The 26,381-nt window shown below is 32.5% G+C and overlaps 2 protein-coding genes and 1 pseudogene across 5 annotated transcripts; 2 read left to right on the forward strand and 1 right to left on the reverse strand.

The window, feature by feature from the left end:
• Positions 1-2,170: 2,170 nt before the first annotated feature.
• LOC108456339 (methionine gamma-lyase-like) lies at positions 2,171-4,055 on the reverse strand (annotated as a pseudogene).
• Positions 4,056-10,555: 6,500 nt separating this feature from the next.
• Positions 10,556-15,409, forward strand: LOC108456293 (protein HLB1-like). The gene is made up of 15 exons (XM_017754888.2): positions 10,556-10,672; positions 10,826-11,085; positions 11,770-11,892; positions 11,998-12,067; positions 12,230-12,343; positions 12,533-12,616; positions 12,935-12,985; positions 13,099-13,128; positions 13,262-13,324; positions 13,452-13,517; positions 13,687-13,815; positions 14,040-14,075; positions 14,360-14,479; positions 14,804-14,992; positions 15,120-15,409. The coding sequence occupies exons 2-15, from the start codon at positions 10,850-10,852 to the stop codon at positions 15,228-15,230; spliced, it is 1,422 nt and encodes a 473-aa protein (XP_017610377.1). The 5' UTR covers positions 10,556-10,672; positions 10,826-10,849; the 3' UTR covers positions 15,231-15,409.
• A 1,016-nt stretch (positions 15,410-16,425) lies between these two features.
• Positions 16,426-23,249, forward strand: LOC108457156 (uncharacterized). Of its 4 annotated transcripts, none has more exons than XM_053019153.1 (9): positions 16,426-17,409; positions 17,647-17,793; positions 17,971-18,069; positions 18,286-18,477; positions 18,649-18,768; positions 19,219-19,290; positions 19,538-19,811; positions 20,454-21,161; positions 22,722-23,249. In XM_053019153.1, the coding sequence occupies exons 1-7, from the start codon at positions 17,149-17,151 to the stop codon at positions 19,760-19,762; spliced, it is 1,116 nt and encodes a 371-aa protein (XP_052875113.1). In that variant the 5' UTR covers positions 16,426-17,148; the 3' UTR covers positions 19,763-19,811; positions 20,454-21,161; positions 22,722-23,249. The 4 variants fall into 4 exon arrangements, with proteins under 4 accessions (XP_052875113.1, XP_052875116.1, XP_052875115.1 ...); XM_053019156.1 differs by having other exon boundaries at positions 20,454-20,619; XM_053019155.1 differs by having other exon boundaries at positions 20,454-20,579.
• The last annotated feature ends 3,132 nt before the right edge of the window (positions 23,250-26,381 follow it).

A 26,381-nucleotide genomic window follows, 5' to 3' on the forward strand; every position in this document is an offset into this window, starting at 1 on the left:
GGGCAAATGAAGAAATATTGTAATAGTAATAATTATAATAATCATTTTGACATTAGTAATCATATCATAGTAATAATAAATGATTAGAATAAAAATGGAACATGCGTGATGAAGAAAAATAAATAAAATATGAAGGTATAAAAATAAGTAAAGAAATAAAAAGCAACGAGAAAAAATAAGAATAATGACAGATGATGAAATTTTGTACAAAAATAAAACCAAATATACATAACAGTAATGTTAAGTATTTCAAAAGTAAAAGAATATAAATAATATTAAACCTAGGTATTTAAAAGGATAATAAACAATAAAAAATATAAAGAAATTGAACATAAATAATCAAAGGACAGAATTGAAACTTAAACAGAATTAAAAAGGTAAACTGAAATTAAAATGAAATTTAAAATCTTAAATAATAGTAAAATGAGTGATTGAAAGTATATAAATAGGAAAATGAATGAATAATAAAATAAAAAAGAATAATATATAACTAAACATGTAAATAGATAAATTCATAAATAAATGAATTAAAAATAAGAGGGCTCAATTATAACTTAAATAAAATTAAGAAGGCAAATTGAAATAAATAAATAATAAAAGGGTTAAAATATAAATAATAAAATAATTAAAACATGCTTAAGGACTAAAATGGAATGCGCAACAAGTAGTGGGGATCATCGGGAAGATTATCCCAGGCCTTATAAACACACCGTTCTGTAGGGGGCCAAAATAAAATAAAATAAAATTACAGGGGCAAAATTAAAAAAGGAAAAAAAAAGGAAATGGGACTAAATCGCAATCGGCCATGAAAGCGGAAGGGGCTAGTGCTCAAATAGCCCGTTTCAACAAAAACACGCGGATCCTAATTGGAGCGGGTCGGGTAGACCCGTTTTACTCTAAAACGACGTCGTTTTGTGTCAGTAGGCACTAAGCCAAAACGACGCCGTTTTATTCATGTTATAAAAGCCCCAAATTTTTTTTAAAATTTCATTTCAGCATTCTCCAAAAAAAAAATGAGAGAACTCTCTCATTCCCTTTCCCGCTTTGCGATTTCCGGTCATCGGACTGACCACCGGCAGCCGTGGCTCTGCCACCATCGACCACCGTACACGATGGTCAGAAATAAAAAAGGTAAAAATTTTTATTTTTATTTTTATTTTTTTCTATATTTATATATAAATATACTGTTTTTTAAAGAAAAAAACAGAGAAAACGTTTGTATGTGTAGTCGAAAAATGAAAATAAAAAGGAAAAAGAAATGAGACCTTAACGCGTTTGAATCTGTTTTTTTTCTTCAACACTTGCTTCTTTTTTTTTTTTGTATTCAAATATATGTTTGAAAACATTGATTTTACATTCACAATTTTCTGATTTTTTTTTAAAATCCACCCTAAAATACAATCGGTTCCCCCCCTCCTATTTTTATTCGGTGATGGGTTTTTTATAGCCAAACAAAATACATTATTTTATTGTTACTGTTTTGCTTCTCTGCTTTCTTCTTGTTTGCTGCTCTCTTTGCCATGTTTGCAGGTTGCGTGAGGAGTCAACGAAGAAGAAAATTTCTTCTTTGGTGTAAGGTCACAGATGGACCTTGGGACGAGGGGCAGGTTAGGCGCCCGAGGATGAGCGGCGCACATGGGAGCCTCTAGGGTTTCGTTTCTAAGTTGGCTTTAGGTTTTGGGCTTTTAAAATTTAGGTTAGGGTTTGTTTAATTTGGGCTGATAATTGAGTTTAGATTTGGGTTGATTTTGAGTTTGTATTGAGTTTATTTATTATTATTTAGGCTTGTTGGGCCCAGGTAAATTTGGGCCCGTGCAGATACAATACTTCCCAACTCTTAAATAATTTCAGCTTCTTTTTGACTATTTGTAACTTTTAACTGTTGAGGTTTCAAATACTGTTTGGTTTACAGCGTCTTTTTATCTGTGATTTTGGTGATGAGTCGGTTTTGGTCCATGTGTTTTTGGACCACAGAGGTTTAACTAGATTTAGTATCACTTTCAGGTTATATAGGTAGCCTAATTATTGGCTAGATTTGACAACTGAAGTAACACAAATAAAACCTTTTATTACCCAGCACTAAGGGATCCATCATTTAACAACTGAAGTAACACAAATGAAACCTTTTGAGCAAGACTTCGCTAACTCATTATTCAAGACGAATACAACTTTAATTTTTGCTAAACAAGGTGGAATCCACCTCCATCCTAGAGATTTCCCTTTCGAATTGGCTCCACTTCTGCTCCAATGTCCCAGTATATCCAATCGACATCCTCACCAGCCCCGGCAAGATACCGGCGAGGGCCTTCTCTTCTGAGTTCAATTCACTGCTGGAACTGCTACCGGAGCAAGACATGAGTCTCGTAATAACCCAAGCTAACCGCTATTAACCCAAATTGAGAGCTGTTCTGCAAGTGGTGCATCGGCCTGTTAGCTTTCTCTTCCGATTCCATGTCGACACAAAGAAGACCGCCGAATCCGTAGCCTTTGTTGGCCATGGACTTCAATAGGTGGTGTTGAGGGTGGTCCTCAAGGCCTGGGTACACGACCCTGACGCCCAGTTTCTTCATTCTAGTAGCATATTCCAAGGCTCTGCGGCAATGCTCCATCATTCTCAGGCCTAAGTGAGGTATCCTTTCAGAGAGTTCAAAGGCAACCTTGGCGTTCATGGTCGGGCCTAGAAGCATCAAAGCACCTTGGTGCAGGTCCATCAACAGACTTGCAGGACCACAAACAGCAGCTGAAATTTCCCATTTTATTGCATTAACAAATCAGTGCATCTAAATATAATCAAATATTAATAAACCAATACGATGCTAATTAACTAGTTCTCGAAACGATACTTTTTACTTTTCCACTAAAATTATCAAAATTTAGAGCATTAAAACTTTAAGTTGGTATACAGAATTTATCAGAAATATGATAAAAAAAAAGCAACACGCGACATGCTTTGCAATTGATCATTAATGGCATCATTCATTGGGTAGATAAGTTTCCCCTCACCAACCTTAAAAAGTTTGGTTATTTGTAGAGTTCATATCAGAAATCTTATTCGTTTGCCTTCAATGAACCCCAAACTATATTCATTTGCCATTTATATGATTTTCCGATAGAAGGCAAGTATGGTATTGGTACATGAGAAACATACGACGAAAAAATCGAACCTGCGATAACATCAGCCCCACCGCTTATGAACTTGGAGATACTATGAACGACAATATCGGCACCAAGCCGGGCAGGGGAAAGAACCATGGGAGAGAAAGTGTTGTCGACGACCACCATGGCTCCTTTGTCATGTGCTAGCTTGCTTAGCTCCGGAATGTTGGCCACTGTGAGTGTGGGGTTAGACATGGACTCGAAGAACAACACGTTGGTCCGTCCTTGGACGATGGCGTTTTTCACCGCTTCGTGATCGGTTATGTCCACAAAAGTGGTCGTGATGTTAAAGATTCTGGGCAAGAAATGGGTTAAAAGTGCATGGGTTACTCCGTAGAGGGTCGCCGACGCCACCACATGTCCGCCGCTGCTGCAGAGTTGCAACATCACTGATGATATAGCAGCCATACCTGTCATTACGAAACCATATTATTAACCTCGAACTTGACGGTTGTGATAATACTTTATCTGCATATATAAATTATAATTAGACGTTACCACTAGCAGTGCAATAGGCAGCTTCGGTTCCTTCTAGGGCGGCCATCTGACGACCGAGATTTAAGACGGTGGGGTTGAAGTGACGACTATAAATGAAGAAATCACGATCGGGACCCAGTTCACCAGTGAACATGCGGCGCATTGTCTCAGGTTCCATGACGGTGAAGGTGGCGGAAGCTTCAATGGACATGTTAACGCCACCATGCTCACCGAATACATGGTGCAGGCTGGCTAATTAAGGAGGCAGCAGGGTCATTTTCCCATGCTGCTGGTGCCACTGCCAGTGTTGGCAACATAGATTTCTTGGCCACGAATATCTCATCATCCCCTTCAAAGCTATCAGCCTCCGCGGCTCTCTTCTTTCCGGAAATTCCAAATTCACAGCTACGGGTTTCTGCCATAATTAAGTGTTAAGAAGGATTGGTTAACGATGTAAATGGCAATAACAAAACTGAAGGATTAATTAAGAATGTTAAGAAAGAAAGAAGTGGTGAAGAAATGTAAGGGTTGGAAGCTATATATAAGCAGAGAAGTGAGCTTGCAGACACGCGGAATTAATGACAAAAATCGAATATTTTAAGACTAGTGGTAGAAGGATTCGTTTAATATCGTGTGTTTATTGAGGATGCATGGTATCAGTAATAGTAAATGGAATAATTTGATTAGGTCTAAGAGGCCTCTTAGGTATATTCAATACCCTTATTTACTTAAAATTATTCATACCTTTTTAATTTTAAATGAAAAATAAATACACTTTAATATATTTAAATTTACGTTTTCTTATACTGCCAACAATATTAATACTAATTAAACTAAAATTTAATCCACTCTCTTGTCTCAAAATTAAATATTATTAAATGATCAGAATTAATTAATATGTAAAAATTTTGAGTTGAATTTTTTAAGATTTTCAACCCTCTAGAGAATTTTTAGTCAATCCAACTTGTAATTTGAATAATATTCGATTGCACACTGATTATATAATTTTCCTTTCTTTTCTAATAACTCTATTTAAAATTAACCTAAAACGTCTTTGAAGATGAAGGTTTAAATTTAGAACTAATATATTAAAATTCACCCAAAACTTATCTTCTAGACTTTTCTAATAACTCTATTTAAACTTTATCTTTGAAGATTAATTAAATTTGACCTAAAACTTTTGAAGATGAAGGTTTAAATTTACAACTAATTATTGTAACTAACAATTTCCACATTTAAAACTAATACTTATTTAATTACTTAAATATGCTTCTCAGAACTATTCTTAAATTTGTCAAATTTTAAATTGTTTCTATTTTTATTTTACTTATACAATAGTATTTATATTAGTTTAAAACATTCTTTAATTTAAATATCTCTTTTTTTAATACGTCGCTTTTATTTTTTAAATGTTTTAATTTTAAAACCTATTTCATTTCTATTTTATAAAAATAAGAATGTTTTTATAAGAATTAAAAAACTGCTATTGTTACATGCAATTATATTGTTTTATTAATTCTGTCGAGATTTTAGTTTCAAATTTTAATTTTATTTTAATGTATGGTGTTTAAAGTTATTTATAATTTAAAACTTATTATTATATTTATTATTAATGTGACTAAAATAATATTTAAAATTAATTTAAAAGGTATCTATTTTAAATATAATTAAAAATGAAGTATTTTGAAACTTAAATAATTATCATATAAAACTCAAACTTTTATATTCTTAAATTTAAATTAAATCATTATTAGATTTTTATTATTTTATTGCAACTAAACAATTATTTTCATCAATTTCTTTTCAAAATTGATGATGTTTTTAATCGATTTTTGTTCAATAAATGACTTAATTAGATAAAAATAGATGTTTAAAATCTTTACGACATTTTGAATGATTAAGTTCAAAAAAAAAAATTTGTCGAAGAAATACATTTGATTGAATAAACAAAGTACCACAATATCAACAACAAAGAAAAAGCACACCAACAAAATAGCAGAGAAAAATAAGAGCTTGACAAAGTTAAAAGAGTAGACATAAGATCAATTCTACTAATGTTAGGCAGAGCTAGCAAGCTCTCCTTATTCAAGATAAACACCAAGAAAGATGGTAGGTAATGAATCCAACCCTCCAAACACATATCTACTTTAGCATGCTTAATTACTTAGCCCATAGCTTTGTTAGCATCCTTCTAATCAAGTTTAAAATAATTAATGATAGACTCTTCTGCTTTGTTGCATTGCAACCATAAAACAAAAGTTGTTTTAATTTGTTTTTTCTTGTTGTACAAAAAATGGTGAACATTAAGCTTAATTTGTAAATAAAAAAGTAGTCCCCTTTTGAGATTTAAAAATCATCCACGTAATTTTAAATTTTAAAAAAAATGTATAATATTTGCGGTTAGCTTAAATATCGTTAAAATGTGAGGATTTGACATTTCAACAAACAAAGATTTGCTATTTATAGTAAAAATGTCAAGTCATTAACTAAATCTACTTATGACATATAAGCAATTATTTTACAAATATATAAAAATATTTTTATTTCTAAAAGAGTTTCAAAATTTTTAAAGTTTTAAAATATTAAAAAATAGTTTAAATATGAAATATTTATTTTTATATTATAGAAAATAAAACTAATTATAAAGTAAACATAAATAAAATTCATTTAGGATAATAAAATATTTCAACTTATGTATCAAAAACCATTAAAACATTACTATTTAATTTGCTTTTGGATTTTTCTGCTTTTTAAAAATTCAAACATGAATGATGAGTGTGTCATGAATATTTATAACCTATATAAAAATATCAATTTAGAAAAAAATTTGAACTAATAAAATATCTATTATTTTTATCATAGTATTAATTTGATATTTAAAAATAAAAATTAATGTAAAAATAAAAATGGTCATAATTATACATTTAAAAATAACTATATTTAATAGAAATTGCGATAATTACACATTTAAAAATAATTATAATTTAATGTATAATTATTAGCTAAAAAGTTATGCTAATTTTATTGATGTTATTACTTAAATAGAATTTTAAGCATATTAATTATCACTTAATTAGTATTAGAGTTAATTACGTTAATTAATTATTATTTTGAATAATATCACTTTACATTAATTATATAAAATAAAACTATATTGTATATTGAATATGCTAATATATTTGAAAATAATTTATTATAATATTTTAAATTTAAAAATTAATATATTTAATTATATTTAATAATTTAAATTTAAAGAATATTTAATAAACATATAATGCAGAAAATTTATATACATAACATGTATAAAAATATATATAGTATGATACTAAGATATTTACGTAATATACATATTAGAAATAAACAACATCTAATAATATTAATAATAACACAAAAATAATAATGAAATATATAAAACAAATACGATATAACAATAATATTAAAATAAAGTAATTGAAATAGTACCATATAAATGTATGAATATATACATATATAATATACATATATCAATATTGATAATAATGCTAAAGCTAGAAACAACAACCATTAATAATAATAATACTTAAAAAAATTAATATATTAATAAAAATAATAGTAACAATATTAGTAATATGTAACAAAAAGGAAAATAAACGAAAAAGGATTAAATAGGAATAAGAACAATTTTGTATGAATTTAAAAGGGATAAAGAAATAAAGGACTAAAATAGACACGCGTGAAAACAACGAGGACCAAAATGCAATATTCTCTATTACCAAAACGCAGCGCAAGACGGAGGGTCTAAATTGATGAACGGGCAAAACTCGGGGCCAAATTAAAATATTAAAAACCCGATCGTAAAATAGCAAAAATGCGGAAGGGCCGATCAGCAAATTAGCCCTTCCGCTTCAAAAACACGCGACCTGGCCGGACGGGTCGGTCGACCGACCAAGCATCAAAACGGCGTCGTTCTTTTGTTCAAATCTGGGTACCAAAAGCAGATTGCTTTTCTTGGGCTATAAATAGCCTAAAACCCGAAAAAAAATCATTTGAAGGGAAGAAAGAAAAAAAAAGAAGAGAGAAAAGGAGAGGGGAGAAAGGAGAGAGGGAGAGGGGAGAGGAGAGGGCTCCGGCCGTGGGGGCCGGTCACCGGACGGCCACCGAGGTCCGGGAGCCAGCCACCACCACAGTGGTAATTTTCTAAATTTTTTGCTTTTTATTTATTTTATATTTATGTTATATGTTTATATATATAAATATAAATAAAATGGATTGAATGTATGAACGAAAACAAAATAAAACAGAAAACGATGACTTAGATCCCTTTTGCTTTCGATTTCAATACCTTGGGCCTCCTGATTAGTATGGTAGTCGTGTTTTTGTGTATCTGAAATTGCTATTCTGCTTTTGTTGTTTTTTGAATCGAATGTACTCTTTTTGTTTAAAAATGTATTGCCTGCATTCAAAAATTTTTTCCCCCCTTTTCTTACAGCTTCTGATTTGGGTTTTTATAACCCTTTTACACTTATTTTTAATTATTCTTGTCATGCTTTTTTTGCCTTGGTCTTTGCAGGTGCAGAGGCATGGTGGTGGTAGATGGTATGGGGGTGGTCGGGGGTAGTGCTGAGTTGTCAGAAGCATGGGCAAGAGGGGTTCGGGTTTCTGAATACTGAGTCAGAGGGTAGGTTTGGTGGGTTTAGTACTGGGCTTTTAGGGTTAGCTAATGGGTTAGGCTTAGTGGGCTTGGTTGTTTAGGTTAATGGGTATGGGTTTTGGGCCTAAAATTGGCCTGTACAAATATGTATCACACAATCTTCTTTTCTTATCACTAACGTATTAGGTTTATCTATTCAAGGTTCCAACTTAAGGAAAATAATAGTAAAGCTCGAAACTTCATTAACAAACTGTGATTATAGCTTTTGCAGCCTGTCTATCAGATGCAAAGCCCTATAAACCCTAACTAACAAGTATCATGGGTGGTGTATAGCTGACTTATGCCTATTGGTGCCATCACAACATGAATAATGATACCACAGTATTTGGTTAAGTTTAGTTAAATCTCATTTTTAAAATTTAAGTTCAGATAATACTCAATTGAGCTATTTAAGCTCAAGCTCGATTATTAATTTTTGTATTGAAATTTGAACTTAAGTTTAATTAAACTAGTCCGTATTCAAATATATTAATGAAAAGATCGTCCGGTCCATAAAACTTGATTTGAATGACTCATTTTGGTTCGATTGATAGTTCAAACTCGGCTTAATAATTATCAGATTGAATTCAACTTTTTCAAATCAAATTCACTTTTGAGCACTAGTTTCTCATTTACAACTAGCCACATCCATTTGATCATTATGGTTTAGAAACAAACTACATAGATGAACGAAATAAAAATAATATAAACAATATTAAAAACAAAGATTAATAACAAACATTTTTATACAAAAATAATAACCATTGATAAAGTAATAAAAATATAAATAATTTTATTAATTAAATTTTAAATATGATATATTATTAGTGCATGAATTTATGTATCATTAATGAATCACAACAATATATTTTATGAAGGAATAAAATAAAAAATAATAAAGAATCTGTAAAAAACTTATAAACATAACTAAAAATTAAATATAATTTATTTATAAGTATTATGCTTAAATAAATTTATTTTGTTTATAGATTCTTCACTCTTCACTATTTTTTATTTGTAAATAAAAGTTAGGCCAATCTCATAGCATTGTCGGAAAAATATGAAATATGAAATATGAAATATAGTAAATAAACAGTTAACAAGGAAAATTATGAAAGTAATTTTAATTTTATTTAATTTATAATTAAATTTATTTTTATAACGTAAAATAAATATTTCATATTTAAATTAATTTTTTAATATTTTAAAAAATTAAAACTCTTTAGAATATAAAAATATTTTTATATATTTGTAAAATAATTGCTTATATGTCATTAGTAGATTTAGATAATGACTTGACATTAGATCGGAAAGTTGGAGACTGAGAGTAGGAGAAAAGGTTGAAAATGCTTTGAGAAGAAGAGAAATGGAGACTCTTAGAAGAATAAGGAGAAGAAAAAGTAGAAAAAAATATAGAAAGTTGACACCAAAGGTAGGGAAATGAAAATTGATAATGAAAAAATACTGTTAATGGCAGCTTCAATTTGGTGTTGCATAATTAATATTACAGTTTAGGGATCAAAATATAATAAATCAATAATTAAATATTAAAATTGTATATGCGAATTAAATGAATTAAACAAAAATAATTAAGTAATCTTATAGTTTGATACATTTATTATAAAAAAAAATTATATTTCTTATATCTACATGCTCTTTCGGGAGCGATGGGTGGTTTACCGACAAGGACTTGATTAACATTGCATATAAAAGCAATATCAGGACAAAAGAAAAGATGAGCATGATCGTATGTCATCATACAAATCGCCTGAGGATTTCGATTTTCTGACTGCTCTGGAGAAAAAGAATAATCCATTGCCACATGGAATTTATTTGTTACACTCAAATTGGTAGATGAATTTGTGAATCATTTGCCTCTCAGACATCATGCAAGCCCCCCCAACTATATGCTTCCACTACAAGAAAAATGGGGTTTTCTCCTACAAACCAGTGGATTTAAGAGGCTTGACACCAAAACACCAACCAAGAGCTTACAAATCAGCTTGTGAGTATCTACCCCAACATGTTCCACTACTTCACACAAGTCTCCCAGAAAAGAAAAACTTTATATATATATAATAAGTGTCGTTCCAATAAGTGGAAGGCAATGATTAAAGGGAAAATTTTGGTGGACATACTTCTGAGCTATTTATAAATTACACAACAAAAGTAATACGAATGTAACACTATCTTAATCTATTTAATTAATATTCGTATTCAAAATCTGTAATAACATTGATAATTAATATATTGTGTATGTTTTATTATATAATATTTAGGTTAGGCCTTGTTTTAATTATTTTTGTATACTAGTGTCAAAATATTCGCCTATGTTTATTAATTTAATTATAAGGAGTGAATTATATACTGGTAATATCCTTGCTTCATCTTCATTCTTTCAGTTCACCATATTTTTATAGATCCTTTTAACGTCTCGGGCTGATGTTTTTTTATTATCTGTTTTGCCTCACTGCACTGTTTCTTCGCTCTGCATTGATCTTCTTCTATTCCATTCTGGCATAGCACGCCAATCTCTCGTTCAACGCAATGTCAGAAACGTCTCAGGAATCCGAAGCCAAACCGGAACTGAAAAAAACAGGTATGGATCCGAAAGCGGTGAAGGACAAAGCGAGCTCGATCCAATTGAGTGAGGCAGCCAAGCCAGCATCCATCTCCCACATTGCTCGTCCGGAAGTGCTAAAAGAAGAAGGCAACCGGACCTCCACCATCAGACGGCTAAGTGATTTGAAAAGCGACGATGATGATGCAGGCTCTCCTAATAGGTATTTTTGTTTTCCTTTCTCTTTTGGATTTTCAATTGATCAAATAGTTACGCTTTTTAATTTATAATTGAAATGATCATGATTTGTGTAGAAATCTCTGCATCTTTGGAGTTTTCTCTTAATTCGTCTCCTTAATATACATATGGAAAATTATTAAAGTTTCAACTGATCATTAAACTACGGTCTTTCTTGTTTTATATCCTGACAATGGAGAAGCTGGAAAAACGTTTTGGTTTTTGAATATCAATTGGCAGGCCACTAGATTCAATTAAGTAGACATGGCGGTTGTTGCATTATTTCGTATTGTAGTCGTATTTTAAGATTTTTGAGATATCAGTGCATTCATGTCATGTTCATCTCATATTTTAGTTATTTTTTTGTATTGTATTCATGTTATTCTTTTTTTTTTTTTTTTTGTATCAGTGAATGTGCCTTGAATTTGAAGTTTGACATTAAATGTAATCTTATTCCATCTCTTAACTTGGATGAAGGAAGAGTCCTTAGTTTTAGGATCTTGAACTTAATAGAATTAAGTTTATTTTCTGGTTATTGTGCTGCTAACCGTGAAAACCTTTCTTGGTCTCGTTGGAATAAGCATGAGATCATCTCGTTTCTCCTTGTATTTCCGGTATTTCTTGTGCTTGCAAATGATATCATTTTCTGCCCTGTGACTTCTTGTTGCAGTCAAGAAAGCACCCAACAACAATCCTACCAAAATAATGCTGCAATTGAGTTGATCAATAGTGTCACAGGTGCTGATGAGGAGGGCAGGTCTCGCCAACGGGTTCTCGTATATGCTGCCAGGAGGTACTAACTTTTCTGTTTCACACTTCACTGTTGCATTAAATTCTATATCTTGCTGTTTCAGAGTCCTGCTATTCCATAGTGGTGATTTCCAGTCAAATTTTGTAGGTATGCTAGTGCTCTGGAGAGAAACCCAGAAGATTATGATGCTCTTTACAACTGGGCATTGGTTCTTCAGGTTTTTTTATACTGAGTAACATTGTTCAGAATTATGTGTCATCTCCTCCTACACATATTTGGACAGGACAGCTCGCATTACATTGTCAACTTAAGCATACTTTAATTTTTGTAAAATGCATCAGAGTGTATTATGTCCACACTTTTCTTATTGGGCTTGCAGGAAAGTGCAGATAATGTTAGTCCAGATTCTACTTCACCTTCTAAAGATTCCTTACTAGAGGAGGCTTGTAACAAGTATGATGAGGCAACTCGTCTTTGCCCTACATTTCATGATGTATGTATGCTTGTCGATGTCTGATTGTTCTGTTGCACTACAACAAATTTATGATCTTTCAAATATTGTTTCAATGCACAAGCCAGACGAGAAACTGAAAAAAACAATAGAAAGCAATCTGTAACTGTATAAGTACAAATGTGTATACACAGAGAGGAGTCTGTATAAATATATTTCCTTGCTTGACAGGCTTTCTACAACTGGGCAATAGCAATATCTGATCGAGCAAAAATGCGTGGTCGGACCAAGGAGGCTGAAGAACTATGGGAGCAGGTTCTGATTATATAATTTTGGTATTTCAGTAATAGACTTTTGTACGAGTAACGCTAGCCTTTCATTGGAAATTTTCAATTTCTTGTCATGGATAACCTTTTGTATAATCCATTTCAATGAGAGCAAAGAACCATCGAAATTGGTTATTGACCGTGGCTTTTTGGTATATATTCATTCTAGAATTTAGTACAGAAATACATTGTCCTTGTGGTAGTGCTGCGTAGAAATCCTCGGCCTTCTCTGTTAAATGCCTTGTAGTGAATAAAACCCAAGACATTGAGTTTTCGAAAGCGTAATCTTATTGTGATGGTTTTGCAGGCAACGAAAAACTATGAAAAAGCTGTCAAACTCAACTGGAACAGTCCTCAGGTATATTTGAAGTAGTTGTTGGTTGGTGTTGAAATTCTGCTATCTAGAATGACTCCATCTTTCATTTTTATTCTTTCTGTTAGTAATTCTAAGGATTCTTGTTTCTCTTTCAGGCGCTAAACAATTGGGGACTAGCTCTTCAGGTTAACTATGTTTTAGTGATGTTGATATTCTAATCAGCCTTATTTATCTCCATTTCATACAAAATAGATGCTGGACGTACTTCTGCAGAGTTAAATAATGCTTTGCTTTTCATTCTTATTTTGTATTGTTTAGGAACTCAGTGCGATTGTTCCAGCACGAGAGAAGCAAAAAATTGTGAGGGCTGCAATTAGTAAGGTACAAAAGTCATTTGGAGAAATAAAAGTGCTTGGATGGTTATAGGAACAACCAGCAGAATTAGTTCATCGTTTGATACTTGAAGATGCAAATTCTGCTCTTATGATATCCTTTACTTCTAATGTAGTTTCGTGCCGCAATACAATTGCAATTTGATTTCCATCGAGCAATATACAACCTAGGAACAGTTTTGGTAAGTTTGTTGGTTCCTACCAGGTCTTGTACTGGATTGCGTGATCCTATTCTCACCTATAATTCATTCCTTTGTGAATTAGTAAGAAAATAATGCCTTCATCATCTAAACATTTCATTCAAGTGAAGCATTAATTCGGAATTTGAAATGTGTATATTTTTAACTGCAGTATGGGCTAGCTGAGGATACCACAGGAACTGGAGGCTCGACAAATCCAAAAGAAGTTTCCTCAAATGAGCTGTATAACCAATCTGCTATCTATATTGCAGCCGCTCATGCATTGAAACCAAATTACTCAGTAAGAAATCTATGTGTTTTTGGACCACAGAGTTTTGGTTAGATTTAATATCACTTTTAGGCTATACAGATGGCATAATTATTGGCTAATGAAATTTTTCGGCATAAATTTACAAGAAAGAAAATGATATACCTCTTTTTCTTCTTAATTTAGAGTTTCAGAGTTATGCAATTTGACTTCTCAGTTTGTGGATATCTTCTTATTTGACGTTTTAAACTTTACAGGTTTACAGCAGTGCATTGAAGCTTGTTCGTTCAATGGTCAGTATTGATCTTTGAACTATATATTTGAGGTTTATTCCCTCCTAAATTGATTGAATATTCCGTAAGCATTGTTGAGTCTGTTGGCTATGAGAACAATATCTTGCTCTGTTTCCTGGTTAATTAGCATTTTCCTGGATTTTTTATAATTATTATTGGAGTAATATATTTTAGTGTAATCCATGTATTTCATATTTCTTTCTGTCAGCGCATCAGTGCTGTTTTAAACTGCCAATTATCGGTTCACTATATTTTCTATTATTTTCTGACAATATTTTTGACAGCTACCTTTACCCCATCTCAAAGAGGGAAATATGACTGCACCACCAGTAGGAAACGCAATTGCACCGCATCGTGATTGGAAGAGAACAGAATTCTTTTTGAATCATGAAGCACTTCAACAGGTAAAAAGCTGATTGGTTTTTCGTTGTCTATTGCAAATAAATATCAAGTTCAATTTTCTCTTTTTTCCTGGAACAAGGGATTCATTTCTTCAAGCATTTGATATTTAATGTCTGAACTTAAGTGGAATGAATCATAGAGTATGAGCAAAACTATATTTGTTGTAGATCACTATCATAATAAATTCCAGGATGTTATGCATGCAAGGCAAAATCAAATTAAATTGCTATGCAGGGTCGATTCAATATACTACTGGTTTATATTGGTTTATCCTCGTGCCTTTCATTTTCTTCCTCTATGTCCTCTTCCGTTTTCCAATTGAGCAGGTCATCAAAGCCGAGCAGAAACAAGCTTCTCGAAGCCTCTCTGGCACAATTGCAGAAGTAACAAATGAAGAAAACTCAGCTATCAGAGTTGAGATTCCAGATATTGTGTCTGTATCATCATGTGCTGATCTAACTCTACCACCAGGTGCAGGCCTCTGCATTGATACTACCCATGGTCCAATTTTTCTGGTAAGTATCATGCTTTTATTAAAGGAACGATATCTTTCACACTTTCAGAAAACTTGACAACTATGCTATTTAGCAATATACGAATAGCAATCCAGCTTTAGTGAGTATTGTCTGTTCTTCCTTTCAGGTTGCTGACTCGTGGGAATCTCTAGACGGATGGCTTGATGCTATCCGCTTAGTTTACACAATTTACGCACGAGGTAAGACCGATGTTCTCGCCGGTATCATTACAGGCTAAGTATTGTGTTGAGCGTACATTTTGTCCAAGTCCTTTAGATCTGTCTTCGATTTTGATCTTGTATATCATCAAATATTTTGGAATAATGTAAGGTTGAGCTAACTTTTATGTCAAATTATTCATTTGGCATTTAGATGATAATATATTTCTTCTGCTGCTTATAAGGCATTTCCATTCTATCTTCACTAAGACTTGGGAGTTTATTTTTCTTAAAAAGTAAATATAACTAGACATCCACCATGTTGCAATTGCTGCGAGCTTCGTGTCCTCGAACCGGCATTCGAGCTCTTTTAATCTTCTGTCTTGAACATTTTGTCCCGAAGCAGTGAGAATCCACAGCATCATCCCGATTATTAGTCTGGAAGCAACGGCTACGAACGTCAGGTCAGCCTTCTTTGTATTCTTTTGTGCCAAAAAAAAAAAAAAAAAGCATTCATGTCGGTTTCACAATCAATCAAAGCAGTAGTAAGCAGCCAAAGTATCAGCCATCAACGGCCCAAAATGCATGCTTACCCACACACACAAAGAGGAAACTATGATTCACTATTGAAAAGTTGAAACATGATCAAGTGAAAGCCTTACATTACAGGGTTGTCGATGGCGAAAAAGCTGTTTCCGTATCTAATTGGCAAAAAAATGGTAGGATTGCAAATGGTAATGAAATCATAAGAGACAACAGATAATTATCTGTACCTCTTCTAATATTAGAAGAGAAAAATCTAATATGCATGTCTAAATATGTATGAAATATAAGTGTCGAACACAAATATGTTGAAAAAAATAAAGAATCGACGCCACTCACCCCCACAAAATACATTGACATCTTAATTTTAGAAAGCATCTCTGTTAGGCAAAACCATGAAATCCACTAGCGGCAGACACATAAAGCCTCCACCAATGCATGTGAGGATACATTTCTTTACAGATTTCAGTCACTTCAATGACGGATTGAAGGCAAATATAATGTATAGATGAAGATGTCTATACTTCTAGTTCATGTAAAGGCAAATATTGTTCAAAATTGAACTGTTAATGGATTATATCAGATTGAGTTGCAGCTTAGAAAATTTTCAATTTCATCTAAATCAAGCTTGAACCAATTCGAATAATATATATTTTATTATTATTTTGTATTTCTATATTAATATAAATATTAATATTCGTTTTTATAATATATTTCATTTAAATTAGCCTCGCCCATAGTTCTAATTCAACTACCATTGCGCTGATTTTTGTCATGGAAGTTGTACAAAGAAAAAAGAGAGAGAGAGAGAGAGTAGAAGTTGCAAATAGAACCTTTATCTTTAATATCAGGCGAGAAAAGGAGAATATAGGAATTTGCCTGATGCTGAAGAACAATCAAGAAATGAGATCCGGAAGTGGGGGAATCCCTACAAATCCTGCTGAAAATCATCAACAATTGAATGACGATGATGATGATGGAAGTGAACACTAGAATATGACCATAAATCAGCTTCATTAATTGTAATTGTTTTTTTTTTTTGATCCTCCATTGTTTTTGCTTCCTTTTTTTTTTTTTGGGGGGGGGGTAATCTGCTGTGTTTTTGCTGTTGGTGGAATCTTTGCTATAAACTCATCATGGTTAATCAATTCGGATAATTGAAACAATTTCGTCTATTGAAAGGTTTGGAAATTTACTTAATCAATCCAGAATTCGAGATGAATAAGAAATCTATATCCAAGCCTACTTGCTTCTCTAAAATTATTTATTAAAATGAATTACAGTTATTTGTACATACTAACTAATATTTCTCAAAAGTAACATATATTTTTGGCTATTTAAATTTGTAGAACTCTTTTAAGTACAATTTAAAAAAAAAAAAAAGCTTCCATTTTTAGGGTTTATAAAGGGTATAGGGTTTTAGTTGAGTGGCGAAAATTGGGAATTCAAGAAGGTATGTGGGCAATTACAAGAGGAGGGTTTTACCGGAAACTTCTCAACTTTCCCAAAACCATCGCCCGCCCTCTCATGGGTACCTCCAATCTCATTAGGGTGTCTTCCCTGGCTTACTCCACTGGCTCCCCCAACGATGTGCCTTCTAAGCGCGTTGGCACTCACAGCGGCAGCTTTCACTGTGACGAGGCTCTTGGCTGCTTCATGATTTGTCTCACTAACAAGTTCTCCAACTCCGAGATTGTCCGTACCAGAGACCCCAAGGTCATTCCCCCCCCCCCCACATTTTTTTCCTGTTGGATTAAGTAATAAAGTACGCAAATTATAAAATGGGTTTTCTTTTGGATCTTAAAACATGTTATCCTTTTGCTTTTTTCTACAAAGTTATTTTATTTCTTCTTTATCTGTTTGCAAGTTCTATACAGCTTATGTTATTCTGATTTAGCTTTTCTGAGCTTCCTCTTTTGAATGTCCTTTATAAAATTGATCCATATTTTGCAGGTATTGGAGGGTTTTGATGCTGTGCTTGATGTTGGAGGCGTATATGATCCAAGTCGTGATCGGTATGATCATCACCAGAAAGGATTTGAGGAGGTCTTCGGCCATGGATTTAATACAAAGCTTAGCAGTGCCGGGCTTGTTTATAAGGTATTCATTATTTCCAGTAGACAATTAAAGATCCCTTCTCACAGTTCCCTTCTTGTTGGTATTTTTTTTATTTGTGTTTTTCTCATCCAATGTTGGTAGAGTTTAATCCGAGCAATGATGTTTTTCAATTGTTTATGCTGTTTTCTCAATTATCAGTCAAATGTTCTTTGTATTTAGCATTTCGGCAAAGAGATAATAGCTAAAGAGCTTCAACTCGGTGAAGACCACCCAGATGTGCAAAGATTGTTTCTGGCCCTTTACAAAAACTTCATGGAGGTACTTTCCTTTTCGATTCTTAAGTTTTTAAGTTCCATGCTTTCATTGTTCTATTAGCAATGAAAATTTCTAGCTTTCTTTTATTCAGGCTGGTCAGATACGATTAATGTGTGGTAGTATTCTTCCTGTTGTTTTATTGGTTTTAATTTTTCTTCATTTGCCAAGTGATTACGGATTTGGATATTCATTGGGTTATCATTTTCATGCTTATACCAGGCAATTGATGCGATTGACAATGGAATCAACCAGTTTGATACCGACAAGCCTCCGAGATATGTGAACAATACCAACTTATCCTCTAGGGTTGGAAGATTAAATTTAGACTGGATGGATCACAATCAATCACCTGAGAAAGAGAATGAGGCTTTCCAACAAGCAATGGCTGTAGCTGGTAGTGAGTTCTTAGATGTAAGGTTCTACGAAAATAAAAGAAAAAAATGCCAAAAAATACACTATTATTAGTATAGTCTTCTTAGTTCATGGCCAGTGTCCCGGATATGGTATTTTTTCTTCTTTCAGAAGGGACAAAAGTATGTACTGTGTTCTTTATATTTTAATAGTTTGATGACCATTTTTCAGAGTGTCCGGTTTCATGCAAAATCTTGGTTACCAGCAAGGTCAATTGTGATGGAGTGTATTGCAGATAGATATGATACAGACCCTAGCGGTGAAATTATGGTTTTTAAAAGGTTTACCCCTGTAAGTAGATGTTTCTAAGTTTTTCTTTTCTTCTTGTAGTTTTCTTCTTCCACTAATCCTACATGAGTGTATGGTATCTCTGGTTAGCGAGGTGCTTGTATATGAATAATCCTATGTTGCTCCAACTCTTTACTATTTTTTTCTTTTTGAAGCCTCCATGTCCTATGTATATCTGAATATAGGTATAAGGATATCGTCCTCCAAGGACTCTAAATAAATGAAAATCTTGGAAAAAGATGAACATACCCCATTTCAGACTCATATCCATGTCTTGACACTTCAGCCATTTTGGTCCTTCAGTTGGTTTGAATTTTAATCAAATATGTTGGTGTGTGATTTTCAGCAGGATGAGAAATGAATCCATAGCTGACAAGTGACTGTGTCTTATTCTTGGCTTACCATTATACATCCTTTACTTACAACTAAGTATGGTTTTTGTGCATCCTACAGTGGAAGCTTCACATATTTGAGCTCGAGGAAGAGATGAAGGTTGATCCTCCTATTAAGTACGTTCTTTATGAGGTATGTATTTAGAACTATATTACTCCGACTCTTCATTTTCTTTTAAGAACTCATGTTTGATACTCGTGTCCAACACATTCAGATTTGTGTATATGAGAATGATGCTTTAAATATATGGGAAAACCCAAACTGTGTCGGATAAATACCCATATCTGACACTAATCCTCTAATCTAAGCAATATAGCCCATTTTCCCTTCAAATATGTTCTAGAATTAGTCCTTGGATTAAATCCAATGTATTTTGCAGGATGATAGGGGCAAACGATGGCGAGTTCAGGCAGTAGCAATATCTCCTGATAGATTTGAGAGCCGAAAGCCTCTCCCAGCTCAATGGCGAGGCTTGACAGATGATGAACTCTCAAAGGAGGCTGGCATTCCGGGCTGTATCTTCGTCCACATTAGCGGGTTTACTGGTGGAAATCAAACTTATGAGGGTGCTCTAGCTATGGCAAGAACAGCTCTGAAGATATGATCAATCTAGGGAGATTGATTCCATTTGGGTATTTCAGTCACTCAACACGGTATCTCATACTTCATTCTATAACTTAACCTGGAATAGTTGATTTTGTAGAAACCAAAAAGTTAAAATTTAGGATGTAAAAAATGATGTCTTTTTTTATCTTGGTTTCCTTGACAACTATGTTCCACTGATCCGAATGCCATAAGAATGTATGATTACGAAGGGCATAGAAACAATAGAAAGGGCAGGGGATGATGGAGAGAGGGAAAATAAAAGAAAAAATGCTTATACAAAGGGCAATGAAAACGGCAGAAGTTTCCTTGATTATAAACGGATAGTCGGTGTATATTATTATCTATATGTACTATTAAAAGTTTCGAGACTAAATCGGTCTCGATACTTTGTCTTCGATAAGTTTTGAGGCTATTGACTTTGTTAGTCTTGATACTTGCAATGCTGGGTCTCTAAGACTTAACTATCAAAATGCCTTGGATGTTCTAGTTACCATTGTTTAAAGGATTATATGAAAAGAGAAAAAAAACAGTTGTAAGGGAGATGTGATGGATTTAGACCCTCGCTTTAGCCGTCCACAGATGTAATTATGTACTCTGCACAATGTAATGCAACACATGATACTAGAACATGGATGTTCTCTTCTATCATGGTTAATGTCACCCATGTCTTACCTTGCATTTTATTTCAGGTATCTTATCGCCTCACACGCAACAGATTATCAGCTTCGACATGCTGGTGGTCGTGAAGTCTCAAACATGCGCAAAGTCCAAATATTTGGAATCAATGCTGATCGTTTTACTGTGAAGGAATTCATGTCTGATCTCTACTGCTAGCTTTCGTTATTTGTTATTCCGGTATAATTTTATAAATATCCCAATACAGATAATGAAACTGAGAAGGGCATTGATCTTATTCTTCTATAATGAAATACTGTAACATCCACTTTTCTTTATCTATGTAGCATGCCTAAATTGCATGAAATGTGGCATGGGACAAATATATGAATATAATTGATTAATATGCAAAGGGTTTTGGTGTGCATAAAAAAGGTTTTAAAAAAAGGGAAAAGAGACTAAGAAGAACAGAGAAGAAAGGAAGCAGAAATTTTTTGAAGTTAAATTTAGGTTTTTCTATCACCTAGTGTGGTAAGTTTTATGATTTTATTATTATCTTTCGTACATGGTAAAGAAAAACTCAAAACTCTAACACCCTGTTTGGTTCAATGTAATGGAATAGCCATTACAATTCAATTCCATGGGCCCACCATAAACCCTTGTTTGGTTCACTGAAATGTCTATTACGGATGCTGCTGTTTAGTTTTTTATTCCCACTAAACACTGAATAGAGGTTGAATAGCATTCTTTGCCTCACCCTCTGAATGGCCATTCAGAGCACGGTAGGAATGCAAAAATATTTTTTTTTCATTTTTGCCCTCATTGTTTCGTCATCATCTCCTTTCTGCAGTTTCAACTACAGCCTCCATATTCACTACGTTCTCCATTTACAAAGCCCTAAACACCATTGCCCCTCACCAACTCTCTGCAGTTCTTTTACTTTGTTTTTCATTTTCTTCGTTCCTAAAGTTTAGTTTAGTAACTCAAGTTTTTCTGGCTGTGATGAATCAAAATCCTCATCTATTTATTTTGTGATCGTCTTTTGATATTGAAGAAAGCATTACCTCTTTTTCTTCTTTGTTTGAATTTTGTTTATTTTCTATGCTTTCATTTTGGTTTCTTTATCTTTGATCTAAGCCCTAAATCAAAAGCCATCAGGCATCAGTACCGCTGAACCCTGTTATATGTGCAATAAACCGTTAGATTCGTGCTTGAGACATCTTATGGAGGTCAAGGAACAAGGTCCCGTAATGCTTGAGTTCAGTTAGGTTTTCATTTCAATTGCCTTTTTTAGTAGAACCTGTCTGGAGGTAGCATGGAATTTATTCTTTGATTTCTTTTTCCCCTTGCTGTTTAGAGTCATCTGTGACTGCATTTTGTTTTATTTTGTTGTTGGCACCTGTGTTCAAGTCTTATATTTTACACTTCCATTGGCATATTTTTGGTGAATCCCTTCTTCACTAGGCCAAGGAAAGGTCTTAGTTTCCTAAAAAAAAAACTTTTAGTTTTTAATTTGAAGTATGAAGTGGAATATTTATGCTTGTCTTATTGCTTTTTTTTATTAAATTTCAATTCGAAAAAAAAATCAAAATTACTTAATTCCTGACTTGGTTTTTCTTATGTATCAATCGGAGTTTCTTTTTTAGCATGTTGTTTCTACTTGAATCTTCTTTTATGGAATCCAATCGATGCATGTTGATATAAGGTTTTGACCTAATGATTGGAACTTTAAGCTCTGGTTTGATTTCTGAGGGTTTATTATTATTTACATGATCATGGATTTGCAGGTTCATTTGCTGCCATTGCCACTTAACAGGCCTTTTGCAGATCTCTTTTAGCTCACTTTAGTAACTATGTTGTTTGTAGCCAATCTCCTCAGTATAGTCGTATGCTTATGCTTTAACACCGTGAATTGCTGGGTCCTCCTCCTATATGCTCAGGCTTGAATATGAGATATTATTTTTTGTGGAAGAAGATTTTGATTGGGGTATGGACCTATGGATAGGTTAATTGGTCTGTGGAAATTAGCTTTGTTAATTATACGACACATTTTTTCTTGTCGGCAAGAATTTTTTATTATATGAAGTGTCCTTTTCTTTTTCTTTTACCTCTGATTGTATGTGTTTGTGCTTTCGGATTTTGCCTTTGATAGTTGTTTTTTTTGGTTGTGTGAATGCTATATTGTGAAATTTTGGGGGAAATAATTCATCTGTCTATGAGTTTATTTTTTAGGCCAAATTTCTCTCCTCTCACTCTTTTCTCTCTCTTATTTTCCTGGTATTATAGTTTATTTTGTTGAATTTTACATTGTTTTGATGTTGTCTATGGAAATGATTTAATAGCGATTGCTGCAAGAGGGATGGAGACTTTGAGGCCTGCTTTATAAAGGCTATACATGACAAGGGCTTCTGCATATAGAGATGCTCTTAAGAGTTTCATAGAAGGATATCAAGAAGGTATCCAGCAGATCATGGGTAAAAAGGAAGATTCTTCTAAAGCACAGCAAGAAGGCAATACTGATAAAAATTCAACTTGATAGCTGATAAGTGCATAATTGGAGATGCATGTGAGTACTTCTCCAGCATACCTATTGTAGATACAAGTTTAGAGATTTGGTGGAGCTGGGTTGGCATGAAATCACAAGAATGATATATGTCCTGAGAATTTTCCTGTATTGAGAAAGTGACCTTTAGAAACTACAAATATAATGGGAATCTCCATTGACAATGGTGATGCTCTTTCATCCTTGTCATTTCATATTTATTAATTTTTGTTATAGTTTTAGTATTCAACGTGCTTGAGCTTGGAGAAATGTAAAAGAACCTTAATGCTTTATGTCTTTGTTAAGTGCAACTGAAGAATTACTTAGATATCTGCTGCCAGCTGCTTGATGATCTAGTCTGATGAATGAGTTACAATCTGTTCATTTTTGCTACTTCTAGTTTCAATACATTAACTCTGTTAATCTTAGTTTGAGATGATGTGAATGTGGTTAGTTATTTCTTTGCTGCTCGTGGGTTAGTAAAATAGCTTGATCTGTTAATTATTGATGCTCTTGAGTAAATTTAGTTTGGTAAATGGATAGTCTTGGATCAGAGTAGCTCTTGACCATATTATATATGGTATGGTCAATGAAAGCAAAAATGCTAATGTCATCGAGGCGTCTTTACTAGATTTAGTTGGTATTGTTGTGTGTGAAAAGCTAGTATTCTAACAGTCTAGCTTCCATGTTTTCTGTTCTAACTCTAATGAACTTAGTTATGTTGGTGAAAAGTTAATTGCTTAATAGATTAGCTATGAAAAGCTTATAGCTTAACAGCCTAGCTTTCAAGAAAAGAAATTGAAAGGAAATTATTTAGATTAGCTATAAAAGATATGGAATTTGATTTGAAGTAAATGTGCAGTAGCCGTGAGTTGTAGACTTCAAGGTTTAATCCTACATTGGAGACTATCACTAAAATGGATATGATATGACAAGTAATACATCTTTTTGTTGATTCTTTCCCACTATTTAGCTTTTTGTACATTAATAGCATTTTAACAATGAAAGATGATGGTATTCTGTGTTATTAACATATAAAAGGGTATCAAAACATGGTTTTTCATTATGTTTTATCATTGAATTTATTGTCAAGGCTGTTCATTTATATTGGTATTAGGTACAATCTTATGTATTGAGAATACGGCATGTGAGCTGAACATTTGACAATAGTTCCCATTTCTTTCTTTTGGGGCAGTACATAGATAAGGGTTCTCTAAGGGTTCTCTAGGGGCTTTCTTAAAGTTAGATTGTTGTTAATCATTCATTCATCTTATTTCTATATTGATATTTATATTTTTATAATTAAATTTAAATGTAGTATTTTTATTAAATGATCACACATATTCTTATTGATTTGATGAATTAAAGTAGAATAGTTTATGCATGTGGTGTTTAACATATTTTCTGTCACAATTTAAATGAAATGAGAATGTGAAATGTAACATTATAATGTTTGTTATATGTAACAAAGTATCGATTAAAATTATTACTTAACTCATAAATTAACATTTAAATCATATCATTATTTTTATTTTAGTGTCTAAATTTGTTTAATCACAGAGTTATTTACGACTTCTATTACTTTGTTTTTTATTGTAGAATTATTAAATTATTTGTTTCACTAATGATATTTTAGCACATTAAATATGTATTGCACTTTAAAAATAATAAAGTAGGCTATATATTATTTTTATAATATTATATATTATGAATTTTAATTCATATAATAATTATATTAAGAATGTTATTAAATTATATATTATTTTATTAAATTGTATTTAATAATAATTATATTAAAATATGATTAAATTATTTATTTTATTTTATTAAAATATATTTAACAATAATCATCTACCTAGACAAAATTTGCTAAGGGTACTTTGGTCATTTAAACATTTTTCTTTATATTATTACAACATCTATTCTATTCAACCAAACACAAGAATACTATTACAGCTCTATTCCATTCCATTCAACCAAACAATGGAATTACTGATTACTGCTCTATTCAATTACAGTCATATTCTATTATAGTGAACCAAACGTACCCTAAGCTTGTATTCAAGGCCTGCAATTTTCCGGTAACTTTTTTGGACGACCAACCCTATATGCTATAGGTGTATGTACTAGCAACCCTTATGAATATAGACCTTACAACTATAGGGATAATGGTCGTAGCTCAATGTTACTAGATTTGGCTACATTTTAGACCATACTATCAGGGATGAATATAATGGTGCTACATGCTAGCATTGTACTTAAAACATTTTTGGGATGAATTATAAATATGGACTTTACTACTGGTGTGAAAATGATAGTAGACTAATGAATTTGAATTGAAAGTGATATGAATATAATTATGAATCCATACATAAATATGAATTAGATTACGGTTTAGACTTTATCAATGGGGACAAATACAATGATATTGTATGCTAGTGTTGTGCTTAACCTCTTTTAAGGTGAATATAATGAATATGGACACTTTGTGGTTAAGGTAAAAGTGATTTTTTTTTTTTTTTTGCTCGATAATAAAATTTAAATTTTATTGAAAATAAAGGTGATGCATAAAGCAAGCACCATAATGTCAAACAAAGCAAACAAATTATCACCTAACAAACACCAAAACTTGAAACATCTGTAGAGGAAACAAAGGACACCAAGACGATGCCAAAATCTTAAAACAGATTGAGACTGAGCCCTGCACAACTCTCAACGGACTCCAACAATAGCAATCCAATCCAAAGAACATTGTTGAATTTGGAAGCTTCAACCTTCTCCCGAGCATCTTCAAAAGAAGTTAGTTTCCCATCTCGGCTTGGATAAACATTCAAGAAACGAACACAATTTGTCCCACCCACCTTTGCAGAGGCAACCGCAAAATCAATCAAAGCAAATAACTCTCCTAAGACCTCTCGACAAAGGACATACATCATGGAACTTTTCTTTCAAAATCAATTGCAAATACAATAAATGATATATCAATCCTCAAAACTCATAACCCGAATCAACAAAACAACAAATCATTCAAGCATAATCAGAAGAATTACTCAAACTATCCATCCTTTACATTAAAGTGATATTAACCTAATGAATTTGAAATTGAAATGAAATATGTATAACAATATGCTTATAAATACTTTTGTAAATGTAAATATAGATTTGAATGTGTATGTAAAATAATTCTCTAAGTTATGTATATTTTTTGAATGATGAAGTTATCATGAAATATATTTATTAGGAAGAAGTGGTAAGTTGTTCTCGTATGTTTGTAGCACATTGTGAATCAAGTAGTTGAGGATGATTGCCACTTATCGAGTAATTATGCTCATTCTAATATTTCAAATGCCGAGAAATTGCAGGTAGCTAGTTCTATCAAGATGGTTTGGGATTGAGAAATCATGGCTACCAATTAGATATTGAAACTTCAAACTTGCCAGTAACTTGAAAATTATTAGTT

This window comes from Gossypium arboreum, chromosome 9 (genome assembly GCF_025698485.1).
Source record: "Gossypium arboreum isolate Shixiya-1 chromosome 9, ASM2569848v2, whole genome shotgun sequence".
In the NCBI taxonomy this organism is placed as follows: Eukaryota; Viridiplantae; Streptophyta; class Magnoliopsida; order Malvales; family Malvaceae; genus Gossypium; species Gossypium arboreum.

Coding starts and splice junctions, on each gene's coding strand:
- LOC108456293 (XM_017754888.2), top strand. CDS start 10,850: ATGTCAGAAACGTCTCAGGAATCCGAAGCCAAACCGGAACTGAAAAAA. Junction 11,086..11,769: donor GATGCAGGCTCTCCTAATAG/GTATTTTTGTTT, acceptor TTCTTGTTGCAG/TCAAGAAAGCACCCAACAAC. Junction 12,986..13,098: donor TCAACTGGAACAGTCCTCAG/GTATATTTGAAG, acceptor TTTCTCTTTCAG/GCGCTAAACAATTGGGGACT.
- LOC108457156 (XM_053019153.1), top strand. CDS start 17,149: ATGTGGGCAATTACAAGAGGAGGGTTTTACCGGAAACTTCTCAACTTT. Junction 18,070..18,285: donor TTTACAAAAACTTCATGGAG/GTACTTTCCTTT, acceptor TGCTTATACCAG/GCAATTGATGCGATTGACAA. Junction 18,769..19,218: donor TTTTTAAAAGGTTTACCCCT/GTAAGTAGATGT, acceptor TGCATCCTACAG/TGGAAGCTTCACATATTTGA.